The 24304-nt window shown below is 40.9% G+C and overlaps 1 protein-coding gene and 1 long non-coding RNA gene across 2 annotated transcripts; both read left to right on the top strand.

Moving 5' to 3' along the window:
- The first annotated feature begins 12645 nt into the window (after positions 1-12645).
- Positions 12646-18483, top strand: LOC133622422 (inosine-uridine preferring nucleoside hydrolase-like). The gene is made up of 8 exons (XM_061985159.1): positions 12646-12776; positions 12947-13127; positions 13189-13368; positions 13431-13542; positions 13605-13741; positions 17871-17948; positions 18083-18199; positions 18276-18483. Exons 1-8 carry the CDS (start codon positions 12661-12663, stop codon positions 18426-18428), a joined length of 1074 nt encoding a protein of 357 aa, XP_061841143.1. The 5' UTR covers positions 12646-12660; the 3' UTR covers positions 18429-18483.
- LOC140679777 (uncharacterized) lies at positions 15473-17535 on the top strand. Its single transcript, XR_012051124.1, has 2 exons — positions 15473-16508; positions 16599-17535. It is a non-coding gene; the product is annotated as an uncharacterized lncRNA (long non-coding RNA).
- Positions 18484-24304: the final 5821 nt, after the last annotated feature.

The raw sequence follows: 24304 nt of genomic DNA, 5'->3' as shown, positions 1-24304 counted from the left end.
AATAGTACTAACCTTTAACAGTTAATTTTACTAATTTTCATTAATTACTCGTTTCTATGTAACTGTTTTTATATTGTTTTACTTTATTTTTTATTCAAGAAAATATTTTTAATTAATTTATCTTATTTTATTAATTTAAAAAAAAAGTACCTTATCTTCACCATACGTGGTTGTCCAAATTAGGCATAATGATGTGTTAATTCCACGACTGTATATATCAGTATCGGTTGATATCGGTATCGGTAATTAAAGAGTTGGACAATTTCGGAATATAGGAAATCTGCAAAAAGCCATTATCGGACATCCCTAATTTTTAGTAATACAGGTCTTCCTTGTTTGATTTTTCAATTGGCATTTTCCATTTCGATATGCCAACGACTCCTAACTCCGTGCAGGTTTTTGTCAAATTAAATATTGTCAAAGTTAGAGCATCGAAAAACTGTAATATTTTAAATACTTTATTGTGCATAATTAGAGCAATAGTATAGGGCTAAGACGGACTCAAAGATTTTGTCTACATCTTGTTCTTAAACTAAATAAATAATCAATAAAAACTATACAGTGATTATAATGTAATGTAATTAGGGATGTCCGATAATATCGGACTGCCGATATTATCAGCCCATAAATGCTTTAAAATGTAATATCGGAAACTATCGGTATTGGTTTCAAAATTATCGGTATCGGTTTCAAAAAGTAAAATTGATGACTTTTTAAGACGTCGCTGTGTACACGGAAGGCACTGCCTTTGCGTGCCGGCCCAGTCACATAATATCTACGGCTTTTCACACACACAAGTGAATGCAAATGCATACTTGGTCAACAGTCATACAGGTCACACTGAGGGTGGCCGTATAAACAACTTTAACACTGTTACAAATATGCGCCGCACTGTGAACCCACACCAAACAAGAATGACAAACACATTTCGGGAGAACATCCGCACCGTAACACAACATAAACACAACAGAACAAATACCCAGAACCCCTTGCAGCACTAACTCTTCCGGGACGTTGCAATATACACCCCCCGCTGCCCCCTACCCCCCCCACCTCAACCCCGCCCCCCCATACCCCGCCCACCTCAACCTCCTCATGCTCTCTCAGGGAGAACATGTCCCAAATTCCAAGCTGCTGTTTTGAGGCATGTTAAAAAAAAATAATGCACTTTGTGACTTCAATAATAAATATGGCAGTGCCATAATAATGTGTTAATTCCACGACTGTATATATCTGTATCGGTTGATATCGGAATCGGTAATTAAGAGTTGGACAATATCGGCATAAAGCCATTATCGGACATCTCTAAATGTAACCATGATATATAACAATAATGCAAGTAACCATTTAAAGTTAAAGTTAAAGTTAAAGTACCAATGATTGTCACACACACACTAGGTGTGGCGAGATTATTCCCTGCATTTGACCCATCACCCTTGATCACCCCCTGGGAGGTGAGGGGAACAGTGGGCAGCAGCGGTGGCCGCGCCCGGGAATCATTTTGGTGATTTAACCCCCAATTCCAACCCTTGATGCTGAGTGCCAAGCAGGGAGGTAATGGGTCCCATTTTTATAGTCTTTGGTATGACTCGACCTACCGATCTCAGGGCGGACACTCTAACCACTAGGCCACTGAGTAGGTATTTAAAAGGATATAAACGTGTATGCCTCATTACTGTAGAATGTTTACAGTTGTACTATAATTGGAAGGTAAATAACTTTATCCTGAATAAATAAACACATACAAAAATTAAATGAACTAGGCAAAAATGTGAGTTAAAAATATGTGTTAAATATAATTAAGTATTGTTAAATATTGAACATTTCCCAGTTGGAAAAATGAAGTCGGACTTTGTCTTTTTGTTTATCGCCTACATGTGATGATCTCGCTAGCTCGTCCGTGATGATGGGCTCATATTGCACGTCCGATTTGAAGCAAACATTTTACTACAACGGGACATTTTGGCTTTGTAATCAAATTTTTTTCCTCCTCATTTTTATTAATTTGCGGCACTTTTCACTGACGAGTCGCGAGGCTCTATGTTCGTGCTTGGTCTGTGCGGAGTCGCTCTCCGCCCACAGAGACAATGTTTGTGAATCTCACCTTCGGCAGCGTCTTCTCCCCGTCATCTTTGTTGTAGCGGTGTAGCGTGCAAGGAACGGGAGTGGAAGAAGTGTCAAAAGATGGCGCTAACTCTTTTAATGACATTCAGACTTTACTTCAATCAATAACGGCGCAGCATCTCCTCATCCGTGGCTCACTAGTGCAACAACCACACCGGAAATGTGTCCCGTGAAAAAACGTCCGACCGGAACTCTCTAATAACTAAAGTTCCTTGGGTGAATAATGTAAACTCACTACACCGGTATGTTTTAGCACTTTCATGGCGAGTTTACTGACAGATATAAGAAAGAACTTTACACTACTTTATATTAGAAATGGCAACAGCGGAGGATGAATGTCCCATAACAAGAAGATAGAGGAAAAGAAGAAGCTTATCAACTGCGGGGTCGGCACAAACTACAAAGGTGGACGCGTGCAATTTTTCAGGATTCATGCAGATCCCAGATACAGATCAGCAGGTACCAGAAGGTAAGAAAGGTTTCTTTTGCATAATATTGCGAAACAAAACGCCAGATAATATGTCTTATCTTATACACACACTATAATAATACTCTTATGTTGAAGCACAGTACAATCCTTCAAGCGGTGCACCTTCATAGCTTACCAAAGTCATACTAAAACATTTTGATAGATTTTTGAGCGCCGTGTGTAATGTTCTATATTTCGAATGGAACATTTAAAATGTTGGTGTTTACTTGAGACCCATCATAGTGCAAGCTACACTTATCTCTTATGTTTGACTGCCATCTACTGGTCACACTTATCATTACACCATGTACCAAATAAAATAGCTTCGAGGTGGGTAAGCTCAACCAAACGCATTCCTTACATTAGGCGCACCGGGTTATAAGGCGCACTGTCGAGTTTTGAGGGAAAAAAAGGACTTTAAGTGCGCCTTATAGTCCGGAAAATACGGTAATTATTTTAGACCTTTAGCATCAAAACTGTCGCCGCCATTATGATGTGCAGTGCTGTTTTTAAATGACCGTAAGTCTTGAACTATAGAAAGTATTTCAATGGTCGAAATCTGCGCTTTTGGGGGCTGTAGGAGTTATTACGGTAATTTACGTCACAGCAGCTCAGACGAGGAACCGACCAGAGTGGGCGGGGTTTGTTTTCAGAGCAGCCAGCCCAAAGCGTGTCTGTCAGAAACAGATGCGGAAGCAAATTTTTACTAAAAATTTCTGCATAAAAGTGATAATATATCATATTGTAGGTGTTTATTACCCTTTGCATTCATATTTTGCTGTTTGTTACATTTTTGTTGTGTTTTGCTTGACTGTAAAAGATGTCCATCGAGGAGCTGGTCTGAGAAGTAAAAGAGGAGCGACGTTCATGTGTTGTTAGCATTTAGTGTTTTATTGTTCGTAGTTAATATTGTAAATCCCACGTAAAAGAGGAGCAATGTTCATATGTTGTTAGTAGAGATGTCCGATAATAACGGACTGCCGATATTATCGGCCGATAAATGCTTTAAAATGTAATATCGGAAATTATCGGTATCGGTTTCAAAATTATCGGTATCGGTTTCAAAAAGTAAAATTTATGACTTTCTAAAACGCCACTGTGTACACGGACGTAGGGAGATGTACAAAGCGCCCATAAACCTTAAAGTCACTGCCTTTGCATGCCGGCCCAGTCACATATTATCTACGGCTTTTCACACACACAAGTGAATGCAAAGCATACTTGGTCAACAGCCATACAGGTCACACTGAGGGTGGCCGTATAAACAACTTTAACACTGTTACAAATATGCGCCACACTGTGAACCCACACCAAACAAGAATGACAAACACATTTCGGGAGAACATCCGCACCGTAACACAACATAAACACAACAGAACAAATACCCAGAACCCCTTGTAGCACTACCTCTTCCGGAACGCTACAATATACACCCCCGGCTACCCCTCCCCCCACACCTCAACCCCACCCACCTCAACCTCCTCATGCTCTCTCAGGGAGAGCATGTCCCAAATTCGAAGCTGCTGTTTTGAGGCATGTTAAAAAAAATAATGCACTTTGTGACTTCAATAATAAATATGGCAGTGCCGTGTTGGCATTTTTTTTTCCATAACTTGAGTTGATTTATTTTGGAAAACCTTGTTACATTGTTTAATGCATCCAGCGGGGCATCACAACAAAATTAGGCATAATAATGTGTTAACTCCACGACTGTATATATCGGTATCGGTTGATATCAGAATCGGTAATTAAGAGTTGGACAATATCGGAATATCGGATATCGGCAAAAAAGCCATTATCGGACATCTCTAGTTGTTAGTATTCAGTGTTTTATTGTTCAGAGTTAATATTGTACTTTTTTTTTTTTTTTAATGTACATTTTGGGTGTACCATTCAGTAAAAAACTGTAAAATTCCATTCCGTTTTTTGAGGTGGTCTGTCATAACGTTTTTAGAATTCTACCGGACATTGTGACTTTTGGTATTAGTGTCCCTGGAAAAAAGGGACCCAAACGCACATACTGTAGAGCAGATTTTTACAGCTAAATGTGTATGTATTATTTATACACATTGGCCCCCCCAGACACATTTTTTCTCTCTCAATGTGGCCCCCAGCTGTGCTCTAGTCTGTAGTTAGCTAGAGCATTAAAAAAACATCTAAAAATTACCGCAACATGTTTTCTTTAGTTGGAAGTGGAAATCCTTGTAGGCTGAAATGTAAACATTTCTACTGACACCGCATGATGTAATTGTTCTTTTTACTAGTTTGTAAGTAACAGTGTGTCGTTTAAGCGTGGTCATGTGACTGCCAGGCCCTGTTTTGATTGGTGAAACAGAGTCATGTGAGGAAGAAGTCTCTCTGACGAGCCAAATGAATCCGTTTTTGCAAGCAGTAATTAAGTAAATATAATGATGATGATGTAAAAATTAGAAGGAAACTTAATGTAACGGAGTAAAAGTAAGAGTTTCCTTTTCAGAAAAATACTCAAGTAAAAGTAAAAAGTATGTTAGAGATGCTACCTCAGTAGAAGCGTTTAAGTCCCATCTTAAAACTCATTTGTATATGCGAGCCTTTAAATAAACCCCCCTTTTAGACCAGTTGATCTGCCGTCTATCTTCTGCTCTGCCCCCCTCTCCTGCGTAGAGAGGTTCTTAGGTGACCACAGATGAAGCGCTAGCTGTTCAAAGTCAGGACCCGGGTTGGACCACTCATCTGTGCCTCAGTTGATGACGTCTCTGTGCTGCTGACTTGTCTCCACTCAAGATGATCCCCCACTATGGACTGGACTCTCACACTATTAACTAAATCCACTCGACGTCCATTGCACCGGGTTGGGGGGGATTGGGGTGGGGGTCCCCACATCTTCGGTTCCCTCCAAGGTTTCTCATTGTATCCCATTGGGTTGAGTTTTTTCTGGCCCTGATGTGGGGTCTGAGCCGAGGATGTCGTTGTGGCTTGTGCAGCCCTTTGAGACACTTGTGATTAAGGGCTTTATAAATAAACTTTGATTGATTGATTGATTGATTGATGTTGCATTAAAATTACTCCGACAAGTACAATTTATGCAAAAAGTAAATGTAGCGTGTTACTACCCACCTAGCACGTCATGTAAACATTGGCTTAGGGTTGTACGGTATACCGGTATTAGTATAGTACCGTGCGGTGAGGTTGATGGCTGGTGAGGCACTGACTTCATCACAGTCAGATTTACAAACATATGAACCCTAAAGAGTATCTTATTCACCATTTGATTGGCAGCAGTTAACGGGTTATATTTAAAAGCTCATACCAGCATTCTTCCCTGCTTGGCACTCAGCATCAAGGGTTGGAATTGGGGGGTTAAATCACCAAAAATGATTCCCGGGCGCAGCGCCGCTGCTGCCCACTGCTCCCCTCACCTCCCAGGGGGTGAGCAAGGGGATGGGTCAAATGCAGAGGACAAATTTCACCACACCTAGTGTGTGTGACAATCATTGGTACTTTAACATAACTTTAACTTTACACATACAAACTGTAGCACACAAAAAAGCACATTTAATAAAAAATTGTTATTATGGTCTTACCTTTACTTATAAATGAAGTCCATGCACAGCTCCTTCTGAACAAAAGCATCGATAACTTGTTTATAGAAGTCTGCCTTATCTTTCTTCAGTTTTAAAAGTCTCTGTCTCGATGGAGATCTTCCTTTAATTATTACCTCCTGCTTCGATTGAAAGTCCAGTTTAGAAAACTCTTTTATTTTAGATATGTAATCCTCCATGTTAAAAGTCCAGGCGAGAGGAAAAAATAAACAATCGCTGCTAACTGTTACTGCTTGTTGTCACTTCTTCTGCAGCCGAGTAACCGCAAGAATGATCTCTGGGATCACTACTGCCCTCTACCACCAGGAGGCGGGATTACTGCGAGCCTCACACAGTGCGTCTTCGCAGCCGTTTTATGATTGCTCAGCACAAGAAATACGTTACACACATACAGTTGTTGACAAAATACACTGTACATTATATACCTCAGCTAACTAAACTGTGGAAATGTATAATATAGTTCATATAGCAATACGGTCTCACTGCATAGCAGGCCAGCAGTTAGCCGAGTCATTGCGTAATCCATGGTGAGGCTCAACTGGCTGCTGATCACCGCAAGTCTCTTCTCAGTATTTGAACGGCAAATGTGAAAATTCAGCGATTTTGAATAAAAATAATCTAAAACTGGTGAAGTTAAATTGAAAATAACTTTATAGTATAATCACTTGATACATATAACAATTTAAATTTTTTTTTTCTTTTTACTTTTTTTTTCTTTCCATGATGGCACGTGAGGCCCCGCCTCACCTGCCTCCCCTGACTGCACGTCACTGGTACCACGATACTAAATCATTTTCAGTCCTACACCGCCTCTAAAAAGTTCTGGTCCGCCTGGTCCGGAGTACTTACAAGCAGACACAGTGTGTAGACAGAAAAGGGAGAACGGACGCATTTTGGCTTAAAAACTAACGATAAAGGTGAAGTTATAACGCTGAAACACCCTCAGGAAGCGGTGCTTTAAGACATGGCTAGCTAGCTCGCGGCTAACGTCCAGCCCCAGTTGGCAGTGTTTTAGCTACTTCTAAATCACTAATCCTCGCCTCCATGGCGACAAATAAAGTAAGTTTCTTACAAGTATCATCCCTGCAGGACGAGGAATAGCTAAACATGCTTCACTACACACTGTAGCTCACTGGCGTCAAAATGTAAACAAACGCCATTGGTGGATCTACATCTAACATCCACTGTAATGATACCAAGTACAGTAGCGTATCCAGGCGATACTACTATGATTACGTCAATATTTTTTGGCATCACAACTAGAGATATTATCGGCCGATAAATGCTTTGAAATGTAATATCGGAAATGATCGGTATCGTTTTTATTTTTTTATTTTTTATTAAATCAACATAAAAAACACAAGATACACTTAAAATTAATGCACCAACCCAAAAAAAAACTCCCTCCCCCATTTACAATCATTCAGACAAAAGGGTTGTTTCTTTCTGTTATTAATATTCTGGTTCCTACATTATACATCAATATATATCAATACAGTGTCAAGACTAGGACTTTGACGTGGTTTGTTCTCCCGAGGTGCAAGTGAATTGGACTGGTCATGGCGTGAAGGTAAATACATTTTTAATAATAACACTCAAAAGAACAAAAGGCGCGCTCGAGGCGGATGTACAAACTTGACTAATGAAAACAAAAGACTTGCACGGGGGCAAAATACTATGAACAACATAAAACACTAACTATGGCAATAATAAACAAAACTTACTTGGCATGGACATGAAGTGCGCAGAGGTGGACAGAGTGTGACAGGTGTATAATACGGGGATGTCGTCAGGACGAACAACAGAAAATGAAAAGCTTAAATAACAGACATGATTAACGAAAACAGGTGCGTGACTCAAAACGTGAAACAGGTGCGTGACGTGACAGGTGAAAACTAATGGTTGCTATGGTGACAAACAAGAGTGCACAATGAGTCCAAACGTGGAACAGGTGAAACTAATGGGTAATCATGCAAACAAGACAAGGGAGTGAAAAGCCAGAAACTAAACAAAACATGACTTAAAACAAAACTTGATTACACAGACATGACAGAGCCCCTCCCTTAAGGACAGATACCAGATGTCCAAGAAAAAACTTAACAAAAGTCATGGGAGGGCGGGAGGGGGACATGGCGGTGGGTCGCCAGCCCAAGTGGCCCCGAATCCACCGAGGCAAAGTCAAGTGGCGGCGGCGAGTGGAACGCCGCTGCAGCAGGCGAGGCGGGCGCCCAGGGATTGGCCACATTCGTGGCCGACTGGGAGGTGGGCGCACTTGGCGTGGCGGGCGACCAGGTAGCGGCCATATCCGTAGCCGACGAGGAGGCAGGCGCGTCGTCAACTTGGCAGGCGTGGCAGCTCGGCGTGGCAAGTCAGGCGGCGAAGCTCGGCGTGACGCGTCCAGCGGCGAAGCTCGGCGTGACGCGTCCAGCGGCGAAGCTCGGCGTGGGTCTTGGTCTTGGTCTTGGTGTGGGTCTTGGCATGGCGGGTCTTGGTCTTGGTGTGGGTCTTGGTCTTGGTGTGGGTCTTGGTCTTGGTGTGGGTCTTGGTCTTGGTCTTGGTGTGGGTCTTGGTCTTGGCATGGCGGGTCTTGGTCTTGGCATGGCGGGTCTTGGTCTTGGTCTTGGTCTTGGCATGGCGGGTCTTGGTCTTGGCATGGCGGGTCTTGGTCTTGGTCGTGGCATGGCGGGTCTTGGTCTTGGTCTTGGCATGGCAGGTCTTGGTCTTGGCATGGCGGGTCTTGGTCTTGGTCTTGGTCTTGACGTCGAGCTGCGACTGGCGGCACTTGACGTCGAGCTGCGACTGGCGGCACTTGACGTCGTGGAGCTGCGACTGGCGGCACTTGACGTCGTGGAGCTGCGACTGGCGGCACTTGACGTCGTGGAGCTGCGACTGGCGGCACTTGACGTCGTGAAGCTGCGACTGGCGGCACTTGACGTCGTGGAGCTGCGACTGGCGGCACTTGACGTCGTGGAGCTGCGACTGGCGGCACTTGACGTCGTGGAGCTGCGACTGGCGGCACTTGGCGTCGTGGAGCTGGTTCCGGAGCTTGGCGTGGTGGGTCTTGGCGTAGTGGAGCTGGTGCTAGCCTTGGTGTGGCGACAGGTGCTAGCCGTGGAGTAGCTACAGGTGCTAGCCGTGGAGCAGCTACAGGTGCAGGTGGAGGTGGCCTAGCTGGGGGTTGCGGCTTGGCATGGTGAAAGACTGGAGGTGGTGGCCGTGCTGGAGGCTGTGGCTTGGCAGGTCGGAAGACTGGTGGTGGCGGCCGTGCTGGAGGCTGTGGCTTGGCATGGTGATGCCGAGCCACCCCACCAACACAGCTCCCGACCCCAGCCCCCCCTCAAGGGGCGGATACCAGAAGCGCTCCCTGCGGTCTGGAACTCTCTCTAGGGGTGGGCGGAGGGAGGTCTGGAGGGGGGCTGAAATTTCCCCTTTAAGTTGTCCACAATGTTTTGTTTTTTTATCCCCCACCTGGGGTTGTGTGGGCGGAAAAAAAGAAAAAAATTGTGACGGGGGCGGGACTTGAGTCTTGGGGGGCGGGGCATGAGTCTTGGGGGGCGGGGCATGCAATTTGGGACGTGGCTTGGACTGATTAGACCTGATTTCTAAAAACATGTTTTGATAATGATTTATCAAAGTCATGCCATTAGAGTCTTTTGTTGGAGGCGGGTGTTCAAAAGAAAAAGAGTTGAAAAAAAAATCCTGGGCTGTGATGTCATCCTGGGGAAGCCGGGCAGACTGTTGCTTGCTTCCGCCCGGAGAGGGCGGGGCTTGTGGGAGCGGCGTGTCCCGCTGGCTCGCGGAAGTCCTTCCTGGCGTCCCTCGCCTTTGGCGGCGCTTCCGTGGCTGGGATGACGCGCCAACGTCCCCGGGCCAAACGGAGCTGATCGGCACCAGTTTGCCGGTCGGACCCCACATGAGATCTCTGCGCTCCACGGAGGAGTAGCGCAGCGTTTCCTCCTCCATCGCGCGCAGGACCGCCCATGTTCCCTCGTCAAAATTGTCCAAATGTCTTGCGGGAGAACTTTTTAGCTGACGACATCTGTCAAGACTAGGACTTTGACGTGGTTTGTTCTCCCGAGGTGCAAGTGAATTGGACTGGTCATGGCGTGAAGGTAAATACATTTTTAATAATAACACTCAAAAGAACAAAAGGCGCGCTCAAGGCGGACGTACAAACTTGACTAACGAAAACAAAAGACTTGCACGGGGGCAAAAAACTATGAACAACATAAAACACTAACTATGGCAATAATAAACAAAACTTACTTGGCATGGACAAGTGCGCAGAGGTGGACAGAGTGTGACAGGTGTATAATACGGGGATGTCGTCAGGACGAACAACAGAAAATGAAAAGCTTAAATAACAGACATGATTAACGAAAACAGGTGCGTGACTCAAAACGTGAAACAGGTGCGTGACGTGACAGGTGAAAACTAATGGTTGCTATGGTGACAAACAAGAGTGCACAATGAGTCCAAACGTGGAACAGGTGAAACTAACAAGACAAGGGAGTGAAAAGCCAGAAACTAAACAAAACATGACTTAAAACAAAACTTGATTACACAGACATGACATACAGTCTGCAAGGGATACAGTCCGTAAGCACACATGATTGTGCGTGCTGCTGGTCCACTATTAGTACTAACCTTTAACAGTTCATTTTACTCATTTTCATTAATTACTAGTTTCTATGTAACTTTTTATATTGTTTTACTTTCTTTTTTATTCAAGAAAATGTTTTTAATTTATTTATCTTATTTCATTTTATAATTTTTTTAAAAAAAGGACCTTATCTTCACCATACCTGGTTGTCCAAATTAGGCAGAATAATGTGTTAATTCCACGACTGTATATATCGGTATCGGTTGATATCGGTATCGGTAATTAAGAGTTGGACAATATCGGAATATCGGAATATCGGATATCGGCAAAAAAGCCATTATCAGCCATCCCTAATCACAACATCTTCTTTAGTTTTAAAAAAATGTATATTATCTTTATAAACTCAGGAGATATGTCCCTGGACACATGAGGACTTTGAATATGACCATTGTATGATCCTGTAACTACTACCTAAATTTGTGGTATCATCCAAAACGAATGTAAAGTATCAAACAACAGAAGAATAAGTGATTATTAGTAATAATCACGTATTTTAAAATTAGGGATGTCCGATAATGGCTTTTTGCCGATATCCGATATTCCGATATTGTCCAACTCTTTAATTACCGATACCAACCGATACCGATATCAACTGATATATACAGTCGTGGAATTAACACATTGTTATGCCTAATTTGGGCAACCAGGTATGGTGAAGATAAGGTACTTTAAAAAAATTAATAAATAAATAAAATAAGATAAATAAATTAAAAACATTTTCTTGAATAAAAAAAAAGAAGTAAAACAATATAAAAACAGTTACATTGAAACTAGTAATTAATGAAAATGAGTAAAATTAACTGTTAAAGGTTAGTACTATTAGTGGACCAGCAGCACTCACAATCATGTGTGCTTACGGACTGTATCCCTTGCAGACTGTATTGATATATATTGATATATAATGTAGGAACCAGAATATTAATAACAGAATGAAACAAAATGTAATATCGGAAATTATTGGTATCGTTTTTTTTATCGGTATCATTTTTTTATTTTTTTTTTATTTTTTTATTAAATCAACATAAAAAACACAAGATACACTTACAATTAGTGCACCAACCCAACCACTCATTCACACAAAATGGTTGTTTCTTTCTGTGTATCTCGTGTTTTTTATGTTGATTTAATAAAATAAAAATGTAATTAAAAAAAACGATACCGATAATTAAAAAAAAAAAGATACCGGTAATTTTCGATATTACATTTTAACGCATTTATCGGCCGACAATATCGGCAGGCCGATATTATCGAACATCTCTATTTAAAGTATAATAATTAATTACATTTTGACACAAGTGTAGATAGAACATGTTTAAAAGAGAAAGTAAGCAGATATTAACAGTAAACAAACAAGTAGATTAATAACTAATTTTCTACCACTTGTCCTTAGTAATGTTGACAAAATAATAGAATGATAAATGACACAATATGTTACTGCATATGTCAGCAGACTAAATTAGGAGTCTTTGTTTGCTTACTTACAAGTTGTCTTGTATGTTCACTATTTTATTTAAGGACAAATTTGCAATAAGAAACATATGTTTAATGTACCCTAAGATTTTTTGTTCAAATAAAGCCAATAATGACATTTTTTGTGGTCGCCTCTATTTAGAAAAGTACCGAAAAGTATCGAAATAATTTTGGTACCGGTACCAAAATATTGGTATCGGTACAACACTACATTGGCTCTTTACTATTTGTTGTAGTTGTTAATAATAATCTACCTCGCAAGGGGGAAGCACACAAGGATGGTGTTATGTTTAAACTGGAAACATACTTCGGGCAAAAAAAAAAAAAAAAAAACTTTTTATGACCTCACAGGCATGGGCGTTGCCTGTTGCATAAGAGCCTCTTGCTCTTTAAAAGAATGCTCTGCAAGTTTGAGTTGGGAGTCAGTCACATTCTGTCACTGTCACATTTGCAAGCTGCAGCGCTACAGGTGAGGATTTTTGTATCTTTTCATTTGTTCGTTGTTTTAAAACTTTTTTACTTCCATTGCACCACTTCTTGATTTAACGCACAGATTTTTTTCTAATTAATTAGTTAATTATTATGTTTTAAATAACGTGTGTTAGTGCTGAGTCGGCAGTTTCTGTTGCTTGGATGCAGGATGAAAAAGAAGCTGATTCTGGATGTGGACACGGGGGTGGATGATGCCCAGGCCATCATGATAGCCCTGGCCGCACCCAATGTGGAGATATTGGGGATAACCTGCTGCCATGGCAACACCCCCCTGGAGAACGTCCTGGTGAACACGCTCCGGGTTCTGAAAGTCTGCAACAGGCTGGATGTGAGTATCTTTGCCGGAGGAACTTCTTCGGAGGGTTTCCTGATCGTCCCAAATTCCGCAGATTCCAGTGTACGCCGGATGCTCCAAGCCGTTGCTGTCCAACCTGAAACACTCCAGCGATTACCACGGAAAAGACGGGCTGGGGGACGTGCCTGATCCAGATGCTCCGAGACTGGACCTGGTGCAGGAGAAAAATGGTGTCCATGCTTTGGTGGAAATGATCGAACAAAACAAAGGCGAGGTAAGACGAGCGTTGATGCTTCTGCGTTTGGCAAAGTCCTCACGGCCGTCTGGTGGTGTCAGGTGACTCTGGTGGCCGTGGCACCTCTGACCAACCTCGCCGTGGCCGTGCAACTGGACCCTTCCCTTCCCGGGAAGCTCAAGGCTCTCTACATCATGGGAGGCAACATCGAATGTAAGCATGCCCACGCTCTTTAGGTTCTTGGCGTCCCCCGATTCAATAAGCGACGTGTGCAGCCAGGGGGAACACCACCGTATGCGGGGAGTTCAACTTCGTGTGCGACTCGGAGGCCGCCCACATCGTGTTGGAGCGCTACACCTGCCCCACCTACATCGCCTCCTGGGAGTTCAGCTGCAAGAACAGCCTGCCGTGGGTGAGTCCTCCTTCCACTCCAAAGAGCAACCGAAACCTCTAATCCGGTGGTTCTCAGACTGTTTTCACCAAGTACCACCTCAGAAAGTGGGACTTGGCTCTCCAAGTGCCACCATAATAACCAGCTTTAAATTACAGTAGCGTAGTAGGCCTACGTATTCAATAAAAACACAGCAGAGGGTTTTATTTAAGAAATATTAGATATGCCGATAAATGCTTTAAAATGTAATGTCGGTAATTATCGGTTGTCAGAGTATGTTGGTGACGAACCCCAAGATGCAGAGATGGCAGGCTTTGTCCAGGAAAACATAATTTGATTTAACACTATAGCAAAAAAACAAACAAAAGGCGCGCACAAGGCGGAGAACAAACTTGGCTATGAACTAAAATAGCACAAAGGCTAACTGTCGACAAGAAACAAAAACACTTACTGTGACACGCAGAGTGAACAAAAGTAGACAGAGCTACAACGACAAGTATTATGGCAGGTAGTAGTGACAATAATCCAGCACTGACTGGAGGGGAAGGCGAGGTTTAAATAGCAGCTGGCTGATTGACACCAGGTGTGGCCAGGTGCCAATCAGCCGCAGCTGAGGGGAAGCAGCACTCAGGGAGACAAATGACAGAGGAAAAACTAAAACTTGACCAAACTGTCAGGGACAAGCCTGACATCGGTATCGGTTTCAAAAAGTAAAATGTATGACCTTTTAACACGGCTGGGCAAGACGATGCGTTCTTTGCATGACTCTGAAATTTGAGCCGATGTTCTGACAAAACATGCACCCTCCCGGAATTCGTGCAACTTCTGCATGCGTGCAACGAGGAATATGGAAGCTAAATGGTGTCTCCCTGAGCGTGCTGCCCTTTTGAAGGAACCTTGCTCCACTGCAAAAAGTCAGTGTTGAAAAACAAGAAAAAAAAAATACAAAAATGAGGGGTAATTTATTTGAACTAAGCAAAATTATCTGCCAATAGAACAAGAAAATGTGGCTTGTCAAGACTTTGCAAAACAGGTAAAATTAGCTGACTTCAATGAATCCAAAAATACCTTAAAATAAGTATATTCTCACTAATAACAAGTGCACTTTTCTTGATAGAAAAAAAAGAGACCTTTTTGCTCAATATGTTGAAAAATATTCTTAAATGAAGTAAATGCTAGTGCCGTTATCTTGACATAATGATATGTGCCCGGCATTACATTTCTTGAAACCAGCAAACTTATACCAAAAACTAATTTATTGTTCTTAATGGAAAGGCAACAAGGCAACCGCTTGTTACTCTCGGGGTCTCCTAGCCGCTCAGGCAAATCATATTGTCTAAAAAGGCATTTTTCCATTGATAACATGACATCATCGCGCCAAGTGCGTGCTCTTTTAGTCAATTAGTGCGCATATATACAGCCCGGCCCCCGGCCAAAAAATGTTTAATTGTTATTTTGACGAATTCATCTGAATGTGCATGAACTATTTCTGTTCAAAATAGTTTGAAATGTCACATGTTCAAATGTTTAAATATTAACTGTCAGTTTACTGTACCGTGAAAGCTGTACTACTATATGAGTACGTATTTTCTATTGTTTCATTGAAAATAAGACAGCAAAGTCCATTTGGCTGTCATCTGTTTTAATTATGAGACACACTTGTGTCAAAGTCAGGATATTTTATTTCATGGTTGAAATAAGAAATTATTACTTTAAAAAAGTAGTTTTATACACAGCTTTGCAACAGTTGATATTCTAGTTTCAAGCATGTTTTACTCAATATAGGTCATCAAATCTCAGCAACAAGCTGTAAGATCTTACTGAGACAAATTAGGACCAAAACCCTTAAAACAAGTAAAACACGCTAACATAAAATCTGCTTAGTGAGAAGAATTATCTTATCAGACAGAAAATAAGCAAATATCACCCTTATTTGTGTCAGAGTATGTTGGTGACGAACCCCAAGATGCAGAGAAAGCGGAAGGCATTGTGCGGGAAAACATGATTTAATTTAACACTATAGCAAAATTAAAAAAACAAAAGGGTACAAACAAAAGGCGCGCACAAGGCGGAGAACAAACTTGAACTAAAATAGCACAAATGCTAACTGTCGACAAGAAACAAAAACACTTACTGTGACACGAAGGAACTATGACATGAGCAGAGTGAACAAGTATTATGGCAGGTAGTAGTGACAATAATCCAGCACTGACTGGAGAGGAAGGCAGGTTCAAATAGCAGCTGGCTGATTGACACCAGGTGTGGCCAGGTGCCAATCAGCCACAGCTGAGGGGACAAAGCACTCAGAGAGATAATCAGGAAATAACCAAAATAAGAGCGCTGACAGGAAACAAAGACAGGAAAAACCAAAACCTAACTGAACTGTCAGTGACAAACCTGACAATTTGAGATATTTAATCTTACTTAGATTTCAGTTTTTGCAGTGTGGCCGAGAGTTGGTGAGCGGCCGAGGGTGGTTGCTTTGGTTGCTTTGTTGGGTCTGCTCCTGTCTCTGGCCATGCTCCCCCCACCCCAGCAGACGATGGCGTAGAACACCACAGATGCCACCACAGTGTATATTTTTTGTTGTTTTACTTTTGTAGCTGTATGTAGAAATGGCTGGTTGCATCAGATCTGCTCTTTTAATGTCTTTAATGTCCTTTGTGTTCTTTGATTTTTCCCTCTTACACACATGTTTATGTGGGCTATGGTTATGACCAATGTTCCCTCTAATTTTTCAAGTGTGTGAGCAAACGCAAAAACTCCCTGAGCATTCAGTGGAGCCCAGGTGAGCAACATCAGACGTGCACACTGTGGCTACACCAGCAGCACACCTGTCCCATTCATCCATCCATCCATCTTCTTCCGCTTATCCAAGGTCGGGTCGCGGGGGCAGCAGCCTAAGCAGGGAAGCCCAGACTTCCCTCTCCCCAGCCACTTCGTCCAGCTCTTCCTGTGGGACCCAGAGACGTTCCCAGGCCAGCCGGGAGACCTGTCCCAAACCTGACTAAATAACAAGTTAAATCTCCATCCATCTATCCATTTTCTACCGCTTGTCCCTTTCGGGGTCGCTGGAGCCTATCTCAGCTGCAATCGGGCGGAAGGCGGGGTACACCCTGGACAAGTCTCCACCTCATCGCAGGGCCAGCACAGATAGACAGACAACATTCTGTTATTATTATAATCAAATGACAGCAGTCATTTCCATGAGGTTATTTTCTAATATAAGTGTTTAGGCCCACTTACAATGACAATAACAAAAAACATTTTTTTTCATGAACTGTGTACTTGTATTGATTGTCTGGGTGGAGGTCCTGCTTTGGAAATAATTTGTACCCCTTTCAGACATTGCATTTAGTTCCCATTAAAACATTCACATGTTGCACAATGAGCTGTAAGCAGGGGATCATGTGTACATTCCTGCAACTTCCTGTTTGTAAAAAATATATTTTTATTGGTATTTATTTAATATACTAACAGCATTTCATGATTAATATTTATACATTAGGATTCCTATTAAATGACACTAGAATAAGCACACATTTGATTGGTAAATCATAGTGTAATGACCTGGAATGACACTTTATGTGTGGTGTTGGAGTTGTCCGACTTTTTGTGTGGCTGTAAACGCATCACTGGCTAAGTACCATATGTGCATGTGTTGGCGCAAGTGAGAAAGAGCGAGCGGCTGCTGTTGATATAACAAAATAGCTTTTGGTCTGGTTTGAAATGACCACTTTTGCTAGCTATAATTGTTTTTACTAATGTTTTGGTGATGTGTTTATGGCCGACAACAAAGAGTTTTGCTCAGTAAAGTGATGGATGGAATTCATGTCCTCAAAGCGTCTCGACAGACGTTACAATATTTGAACAATGATGACGAAAACTGTTTTCTCTGTCGTGTCCGTGTCGTGTCGAAAATTGTTATGCGCTTATTTTTTTATTTGATTTTGTGCGTGGCATAGATTTGCCGTGCGCAGAGGACGCTTGAGCAGTGCGCAATTGCACAGGCGTGCACCTTAGAGGGGACATTGGTTATGAGTTTTTTTCCCCCCTTGGCCTCAGTCTGGACCCCCTCTCCAGAGGCCCAGGCTTAGACTGAATTTTTTTTTCTCTAACGTCTTAATTGACCTCTATCTTTCCTCCTCAGTCTTTTTATGACGAGTGGCTGGCAGTGAAGACAGCGAAAGCTGCCTTCATGAAAAATATTTCAAGGTTGAGCTCGGAGGTAAGCGACCTTTTGCGTTGCACTGTCGTTCGTTCTTACCCAGAGTGTGGCTCATATATGCAGTCTTTAAACCCGCTTTAAGCGTGTAAGGTATGTCCCAACACATAACAAAATGTCTCCGCATGCAATCACAGAAAGCCAAGTCGGCAGATTATCAGAAAGAAATCACCACGGGACAAGGGTTCAATGCATGCGACGCCTACGCTTTGGCCGCCGCCGTGGATGACACGTTCATCACAGAGAGCGAGGAGGTAAACCACGGAGGTTCATTGGTTCATTCGAGGCAAACGTGGTTGTTTTTTTTAAATATAATGTGGGGCCCCTCAGGTGGCAGTGACGGTGGAGTTGCAAGGGGCCTACACCCGGGGCATGATGGTGCTGGACTACATGGAACTGCTGAAGAAGAAACATAAAGTCGTCATCATGAAAAAAGTGGACTTGGAGAAGTTCAAGCAGATGTTTAGGAGGTCAGTGATGTAGGAGGCAGCAAGCATGCTGGAGCTACAGACCAATAAAATCCAATAAACAAAAACAATGCTTGGAACTTCTTCAATTAGATTTAGACTTCCTTTTTATTGTCATTCAAATTTGAACTTTACAGTACAGATAAGAACGGAATTTTGTTGCATTAGCTCGTTGTAGTGCAGGATGAAAGAGCAATAAGTGTAGATATAAATAAATAGATTACTGTACAGATAAATATATTGCACTTTTGCATATGCATCCTTACTTATGGATGTATGTTATAATGTCTTTATATTCCAGCTGTTATGTATTCCCGGGGGAGTTGACGGCAAAGACACCAGGGGGAAGAATGTTCAAAGATGATTTATTTATATATATATGTATATATATATATATATATATATATATATATATATATATATATATATATATATATATATATATATATATATATATATATATATATATATATATACACATATACATACATGTATATATATGTGTATATATATATATATATATATATATATATACATATATATATACATACATGTATATATATGTGTGTATATATATATATATACATACATATACATATACATGTGTATATATATATATATATATATACATACATACATGTATATATATGTATATATATATATATACATATATGTATATATATACATATATATACATGTATGTATATATATACATATATATACATGTATGTATATATATGTATGTATATATATATACATACATATACATATACATGTGTATATATATATACATAAATATATATATATATATATATACACATACATGTATATATATGTATATATACATATACATATACATACATATATATATATATATATATATATATATATATATACACATACATGTATATATATGTATACATACATATACATATACATACATATATATACATATATATATATATATATATATATATATATATATATATATATATATATATATATATATATATATATATATATATATATATAAATAAAACAATACAAAACAATACTAACTAAACTAAGGAAATGGAGTGTGTGACAAAATCCAAGAGTGAGTGGTGTTAGACTATGTGTGTAGTTAGCTGTTGTGTATTACCGTGATGTTGGATGAGGAAGCAGACAAATCCAAAGGGGGCTAGGCAAAAGGGGTCCGTGATCCGCGTGAGGTCTGTGGGGCGCAGATAGGCGTCAGAGTCCGTGTCCAGAGCAAGGGTCGAGGATCGAGGAAGGCACTCCAATACCATGGGGGAAACAACTAGTAAGACTTGGGAAGGAACTACGGGAGAACAAACAAAGACGTCAGACACGGATGGAAAACACAGAGAGAGAGAGAGAGAGAGAGCATATGTCTTGGGCTTACGGTACACCAAGGGTAAACTAAGTTCCCCCCTGGATCCTTGGGTCCACTGGTCCTTTACACAGCTCTCATCAGGTCCAGGTGCGCTGATTGCTGATCGCCCACAGCCTTGCCAGCATGTGAGCGTGACGCGGCCGTAGGCGCGTCCCGAGGTGCGGCAAGCAGAGCGCAAAGATGAGGGCGCATTAGAATAGGCATAATGATGCAATATGTTCCAATAACATGCCTAAATAGCATGTTAGCATCGATTAGCTTGCAGTCATGGATTGACCAAATATGCCTGATAAGCACTCCAGCAAATCAATAAAATCAACAAAGCTCTCGTTTGTGCATTCACGCACAACATAAAACGTTTGGTGGACAAAGAAGGACTGGCATAAAACATGTCATTCTGTGGCAGCATCAGAGAAAGTTGTACATGTAAACAAACTACGATGAGTTCAAGGATCGCTGAACTTGGTAGGACAAAACGGTGCTTGCCAAATACTCTCATCAGTGAAGTATGTAAAATATAATCAGTGGGATTTCTAACAATTAGGAAGGTTTGTGTCATGTTTGTTCTCCTACGGAAAATATATTAAAACAAAAACTTTATTTTTTCTTCATCTTTTTCCATTTTCCACACATTTCTGAAAGGGGTCGAGGGAGCCACTAAGGCGGCGCTAAAGTTTAGGCTCTTTAGAGCCGCGGGTTGCTGACCCCTGGTCTAACACTTCTGTATCACCTATCAAAAGTGCAAAATGGTTTGTTCCATCCGGACAGGCGGACCTGACTTCAAGCTCTTCACTCGTCACAGACGTCGTAACGTCATCAAAGCTCACCTTTAAAGCATTCACACACAGCACCAGCATTTTGGAAGAAGGATGAAGTGACAGACTAAAGGTAAAAATATAACGAACCCATGACCACATAGGAGAAAGTTATGTACAAGTTTCACTTCTGCATCTCATCGCCCACAACAGTGATGCGTTCACAGGAATGTTAGAGAGAGAGAGATAATGGACATTTGTTTTGGCTAGAGAGACAGGACTGCCAGGGACTTAAGAGGGGAGAGGGTGTTTCGGGGGGCAGACCATCTTGGCGGGGCGATCCGAATGTTCTATGCTGTCTCTGTCAATGTACAGGTAAAAGCCAGTAAATTAGAATATTTTGAAAAACTTGATTTATTTCAGTAATTGCATTCAAAAGGTGTAACTTGTACATTATATTTATTCATTGCACACAGACTGATGCATTCAAATGTTTATTTCATTTAATTTTGATGATTTGAAGTGGCAACAAATGAAAATCCAAAATTCCGTGTGTCACAAAATTAGAATATTACTTAAGGCTAATACAAAAAAGGGATTTTTAGAAATGTTGGCCAACTGAAAAGTATGAAAATGAAAAATATGAGCATGTACAATACTCAATACTTGGTTGGAGCTCCTTTTGCCTCAATTACTGCGTTAATGCGGCGTGGCATGGAGTCGATGAGTTTCTGGCACTGCTCAGGTGTTATGAGAGCCCAGGTTGCTCTGATAGTGGCCTTCAATTCTTCTGCGTTTTTGGGTCTGGCATTCTGCATCTTCCTTTTCACAATACCCCACAGATTTTCTATGGGGCTAAGGTCAGGGGAGTTGGCGGGCCAATTTAGAACAGAAATACCATGGTCCGTAAACCAGGCACGGGTAGATTTTGCGCTGTGTGCAGGCGCCAAGTCCTGTTGGAACTTGAAATCTCCATCTCCATAGAGCAGGTCAGCAGCAGGAAGCATGAAGTGCTCTAAAACTTGCTGGTAGACGGCTGCGTTGACCCTGGATCTCAGGAAACAGAGTGAACCGACACCAGCAGATGACATGGCACCCCAAACCATCACCCAACCATGCAAATTTTGCATTTCCTTTGGAAATCGAGGTCCCAGAGTCTGGAGGAAGACAGGAGAGGCACAGGATCCACGTTGCCTGAAGTCTAGTGTAAAGTTTCCACCATCAGTGATGGTTTGGGGTGCCATGTCATCTGCTGGTGTCGGTCCACTCTGTTTCCTGAGATCCAGGGTCAACGCAGCCGTCTACCAGCAAGTTTTAGAGCACTTCATGCTTCCTGCTGCTGACCTGCTCTATGGAGATGGAGATTTCAAGTTCCAACAGGACTTGGCGCCTGCACACAGCGCAAAATCTACCCGTGCCTGGCTTACGGACCATGGTATTTCTGTTCTAAATTGGCCCGCCAACTCCCCTGACCTTAGCCCCATAGAAAATCTGTGGGGTATTGTGAAAAGGAAGATGCAGAATGCCAGACCCAAAAACGCAGAAGAGTTGAAGGCCACTATCAGAGCAACCTGGGCTCTCATTACACCTGAGCAGTGCCAGAAACTCATCGACTCAATGCCACGCCGCATTAACGCAGTAATTGAGGCAAAAGGAGCTCCAACCAAGTATTGAGTATTGTACATGCTCATATTTTTCATTTTCATACTTTTCAGTTGGCCAACATTTCTAAAAATCCCTTTTTTGTATTAGCCTTAAGTAATATTCTAATTTTGTGACACACGGAATTTTGGATTTTCATTTGTTGCCACTTCAAATCATCAAAATTAAATGAAATAAACATTTGAATGCATCAGTCTGTGTGCAATGAATAAATATAATGTACAAGTTACACCTTTTGAATGCAATTACTGAAATAAATCAAGTTTTTCAAAATATTCTAATTTACTGGCTTTTACCTGTATATATGCAAAGCTTTGCAAATATATTACAAAATACCTATTCTGTCTCTGGTGGTTTTTCTACTCAGCTTTAAGTGTCGTAAAGAGCTTGGGAGCGACTTGTGACTTGAATTTCCTGGGAGGAACAAATGGTCCAAAACGCAACATTAACTAAAGTTAAAAACAAAGGCGTCACTAGTTTTCAAAGAGCTGGAGAGACTTAACTCCAGCATTTGCCAATGCAGATGCAGTTTTTTGCTTGAAATTTCTCAAGATGATTTTTTTAATGAACGACCAAATGTCAACAAATGCAAATAAAGGTTCATGTACAATATTTCAATGAACACGTACAAAAGGATTTATTTTGCTGAATGCATGCTTGATTCATATTTATATGTCTCTCCCGTGTTGTACGCCTTGTTTGTATTAAAAATCATTCACTTTCTCATAATGAATGAGCGATGATTATGACCAGAATAAAAACTGGTAAAAATATAATTATAAATAAAAATATGTTTTCAACAAAATATAAATAATATTGCATATTATGTTTTATTTGTATTATTACATAATAATTTTAGGACTGGGGCGTTAAGTCATGTGACTAATTGATGATACTAACAACTGGGGGGTCAGTATCTTCGACACGGTCACAGGTGGACCGAGGATTGGGGGCAAACCACTCTAGCACCTGAGCCATGCTGCTAATCACAAAAAAAATATTGCATTAATCATGAATATACGCAGATTAATCACGCAGTTTATTTTGACTGTACATGCTCTGTAATCTTAACCCACGGATGTTTAAGTTGGCCCGGCTTGTCATACTATCAGTGATCGGGTCATTGCATACGTCAAAGAGACTTTCATTTCATTTCCTTTCAAAATACGCCCTGACTGGACTTGGAATAAACTGTTGCCAAGTTTTGAGCAAATAAATGACGTGCATTCAAATGAAGCATTTAAAACGTTTTCCTTTGTGACATCCTGATAATAAAAGTGCACTTTTTTTTAAAGTTAATTTAGATTATGCAAGCGACTAATAACCTGTGATTAATCATGACTAAAGTGGGATTAATCAGATTTATTTGTATTTATTTTTAATTATTGGACAGAACCAATATATCAATATATCTATAGACGCCTATAGTTATGCATATTTGTTTCCCAAGTATGTGCGTGACTTTATAAAGTTCGGTCCATTTCCTTGCTTTATTTTTTTATTGAGCAACTTAATATAAAAACAGAATAAGCAACTTCAATTTCCTTGCATTGTTTTTTTTTTGTTTATATTGAACAACTGAATATTAAAAAAAAAAAAATAAGGCCCTTTAATTTCCTCGGATTAGTCAACAGGAAGGCCTGCCTCTACTAATCCACAAAAGACAACTGAAACAAATGGAAAGAATAACAGTGTTAAAAAAAAATCAGACTATTTGCATTGAAAAAAAAAACAAATAAAACATATTGTACAAAAAAATATCCACAAAAAAGATTGTTTTTTGAATTATTTTCCAGTTTAACATTGGACTATACCAATAATTGTTCCAGTGTCAATACAACTTTTTCTACAATGCCAAAGTGTTCTGGCTCAATATAGATTTGTCCTAACCTAATATATCGTCAACCATAGTAAAAAAAAAAACTGGTTGTCCATGATAAAATCAAAGATTGCTTTAACCCACGGGTCCTGACTTGCAATCTTTCAGGAGTGTAGGCGTCAAAACACATTTCAGTTGGCTGATAAGGTTTGATGTGTTGACGTGAGATTTTTTTTCTCACGGAATGTTTGCAGGAGATT

This window comes from Nerophis lumbriciformis, linkage group LG23 (genome assembly GCF_033978685.3).
Source record: "Nerophis lumbriciformis linkage group LG23, RoL_Nlum_v2.1, whole genome shotgun sequence".
Taxonomy (NCBI): Eukaryota; Metazoa; Chordata; class Actinopteri; order Syngnathiformes; family Syngnathidae; genus Nerophis; species Nerophis lumbriciformis.
The sequence above is the reverse complement of the archived record's forward strand: the minus strand, read 5'-3'. Positions and strand labels throughout refer to the sequence as shown.

Bases quoted from the DNA above. Each gene is read 5' to 3' on its own strand.
- LOC133622422 (XM_061985159.1), top strand. From the start codon at position 12,661: ATGGGCGTTGCCTGTTGCATAAGAGCCTCTTGCTCTTTAAAAGAATGC. The intron at 13,128-13,188 runs GTGAGTATCTTT...CAAATTCCGCAG, and splicing joins AAGTCTGCAACAGGCTGGAT to ATTCCAGTGTACGCCGGATG. The intron at 13,369-13,430 runs GTAAGACGAGCG...TGGTGGTGTCAG, and splicing joins TCGAACAAAACAAAGGCGAG to GTGACTCTGGTGGCCGTGGC.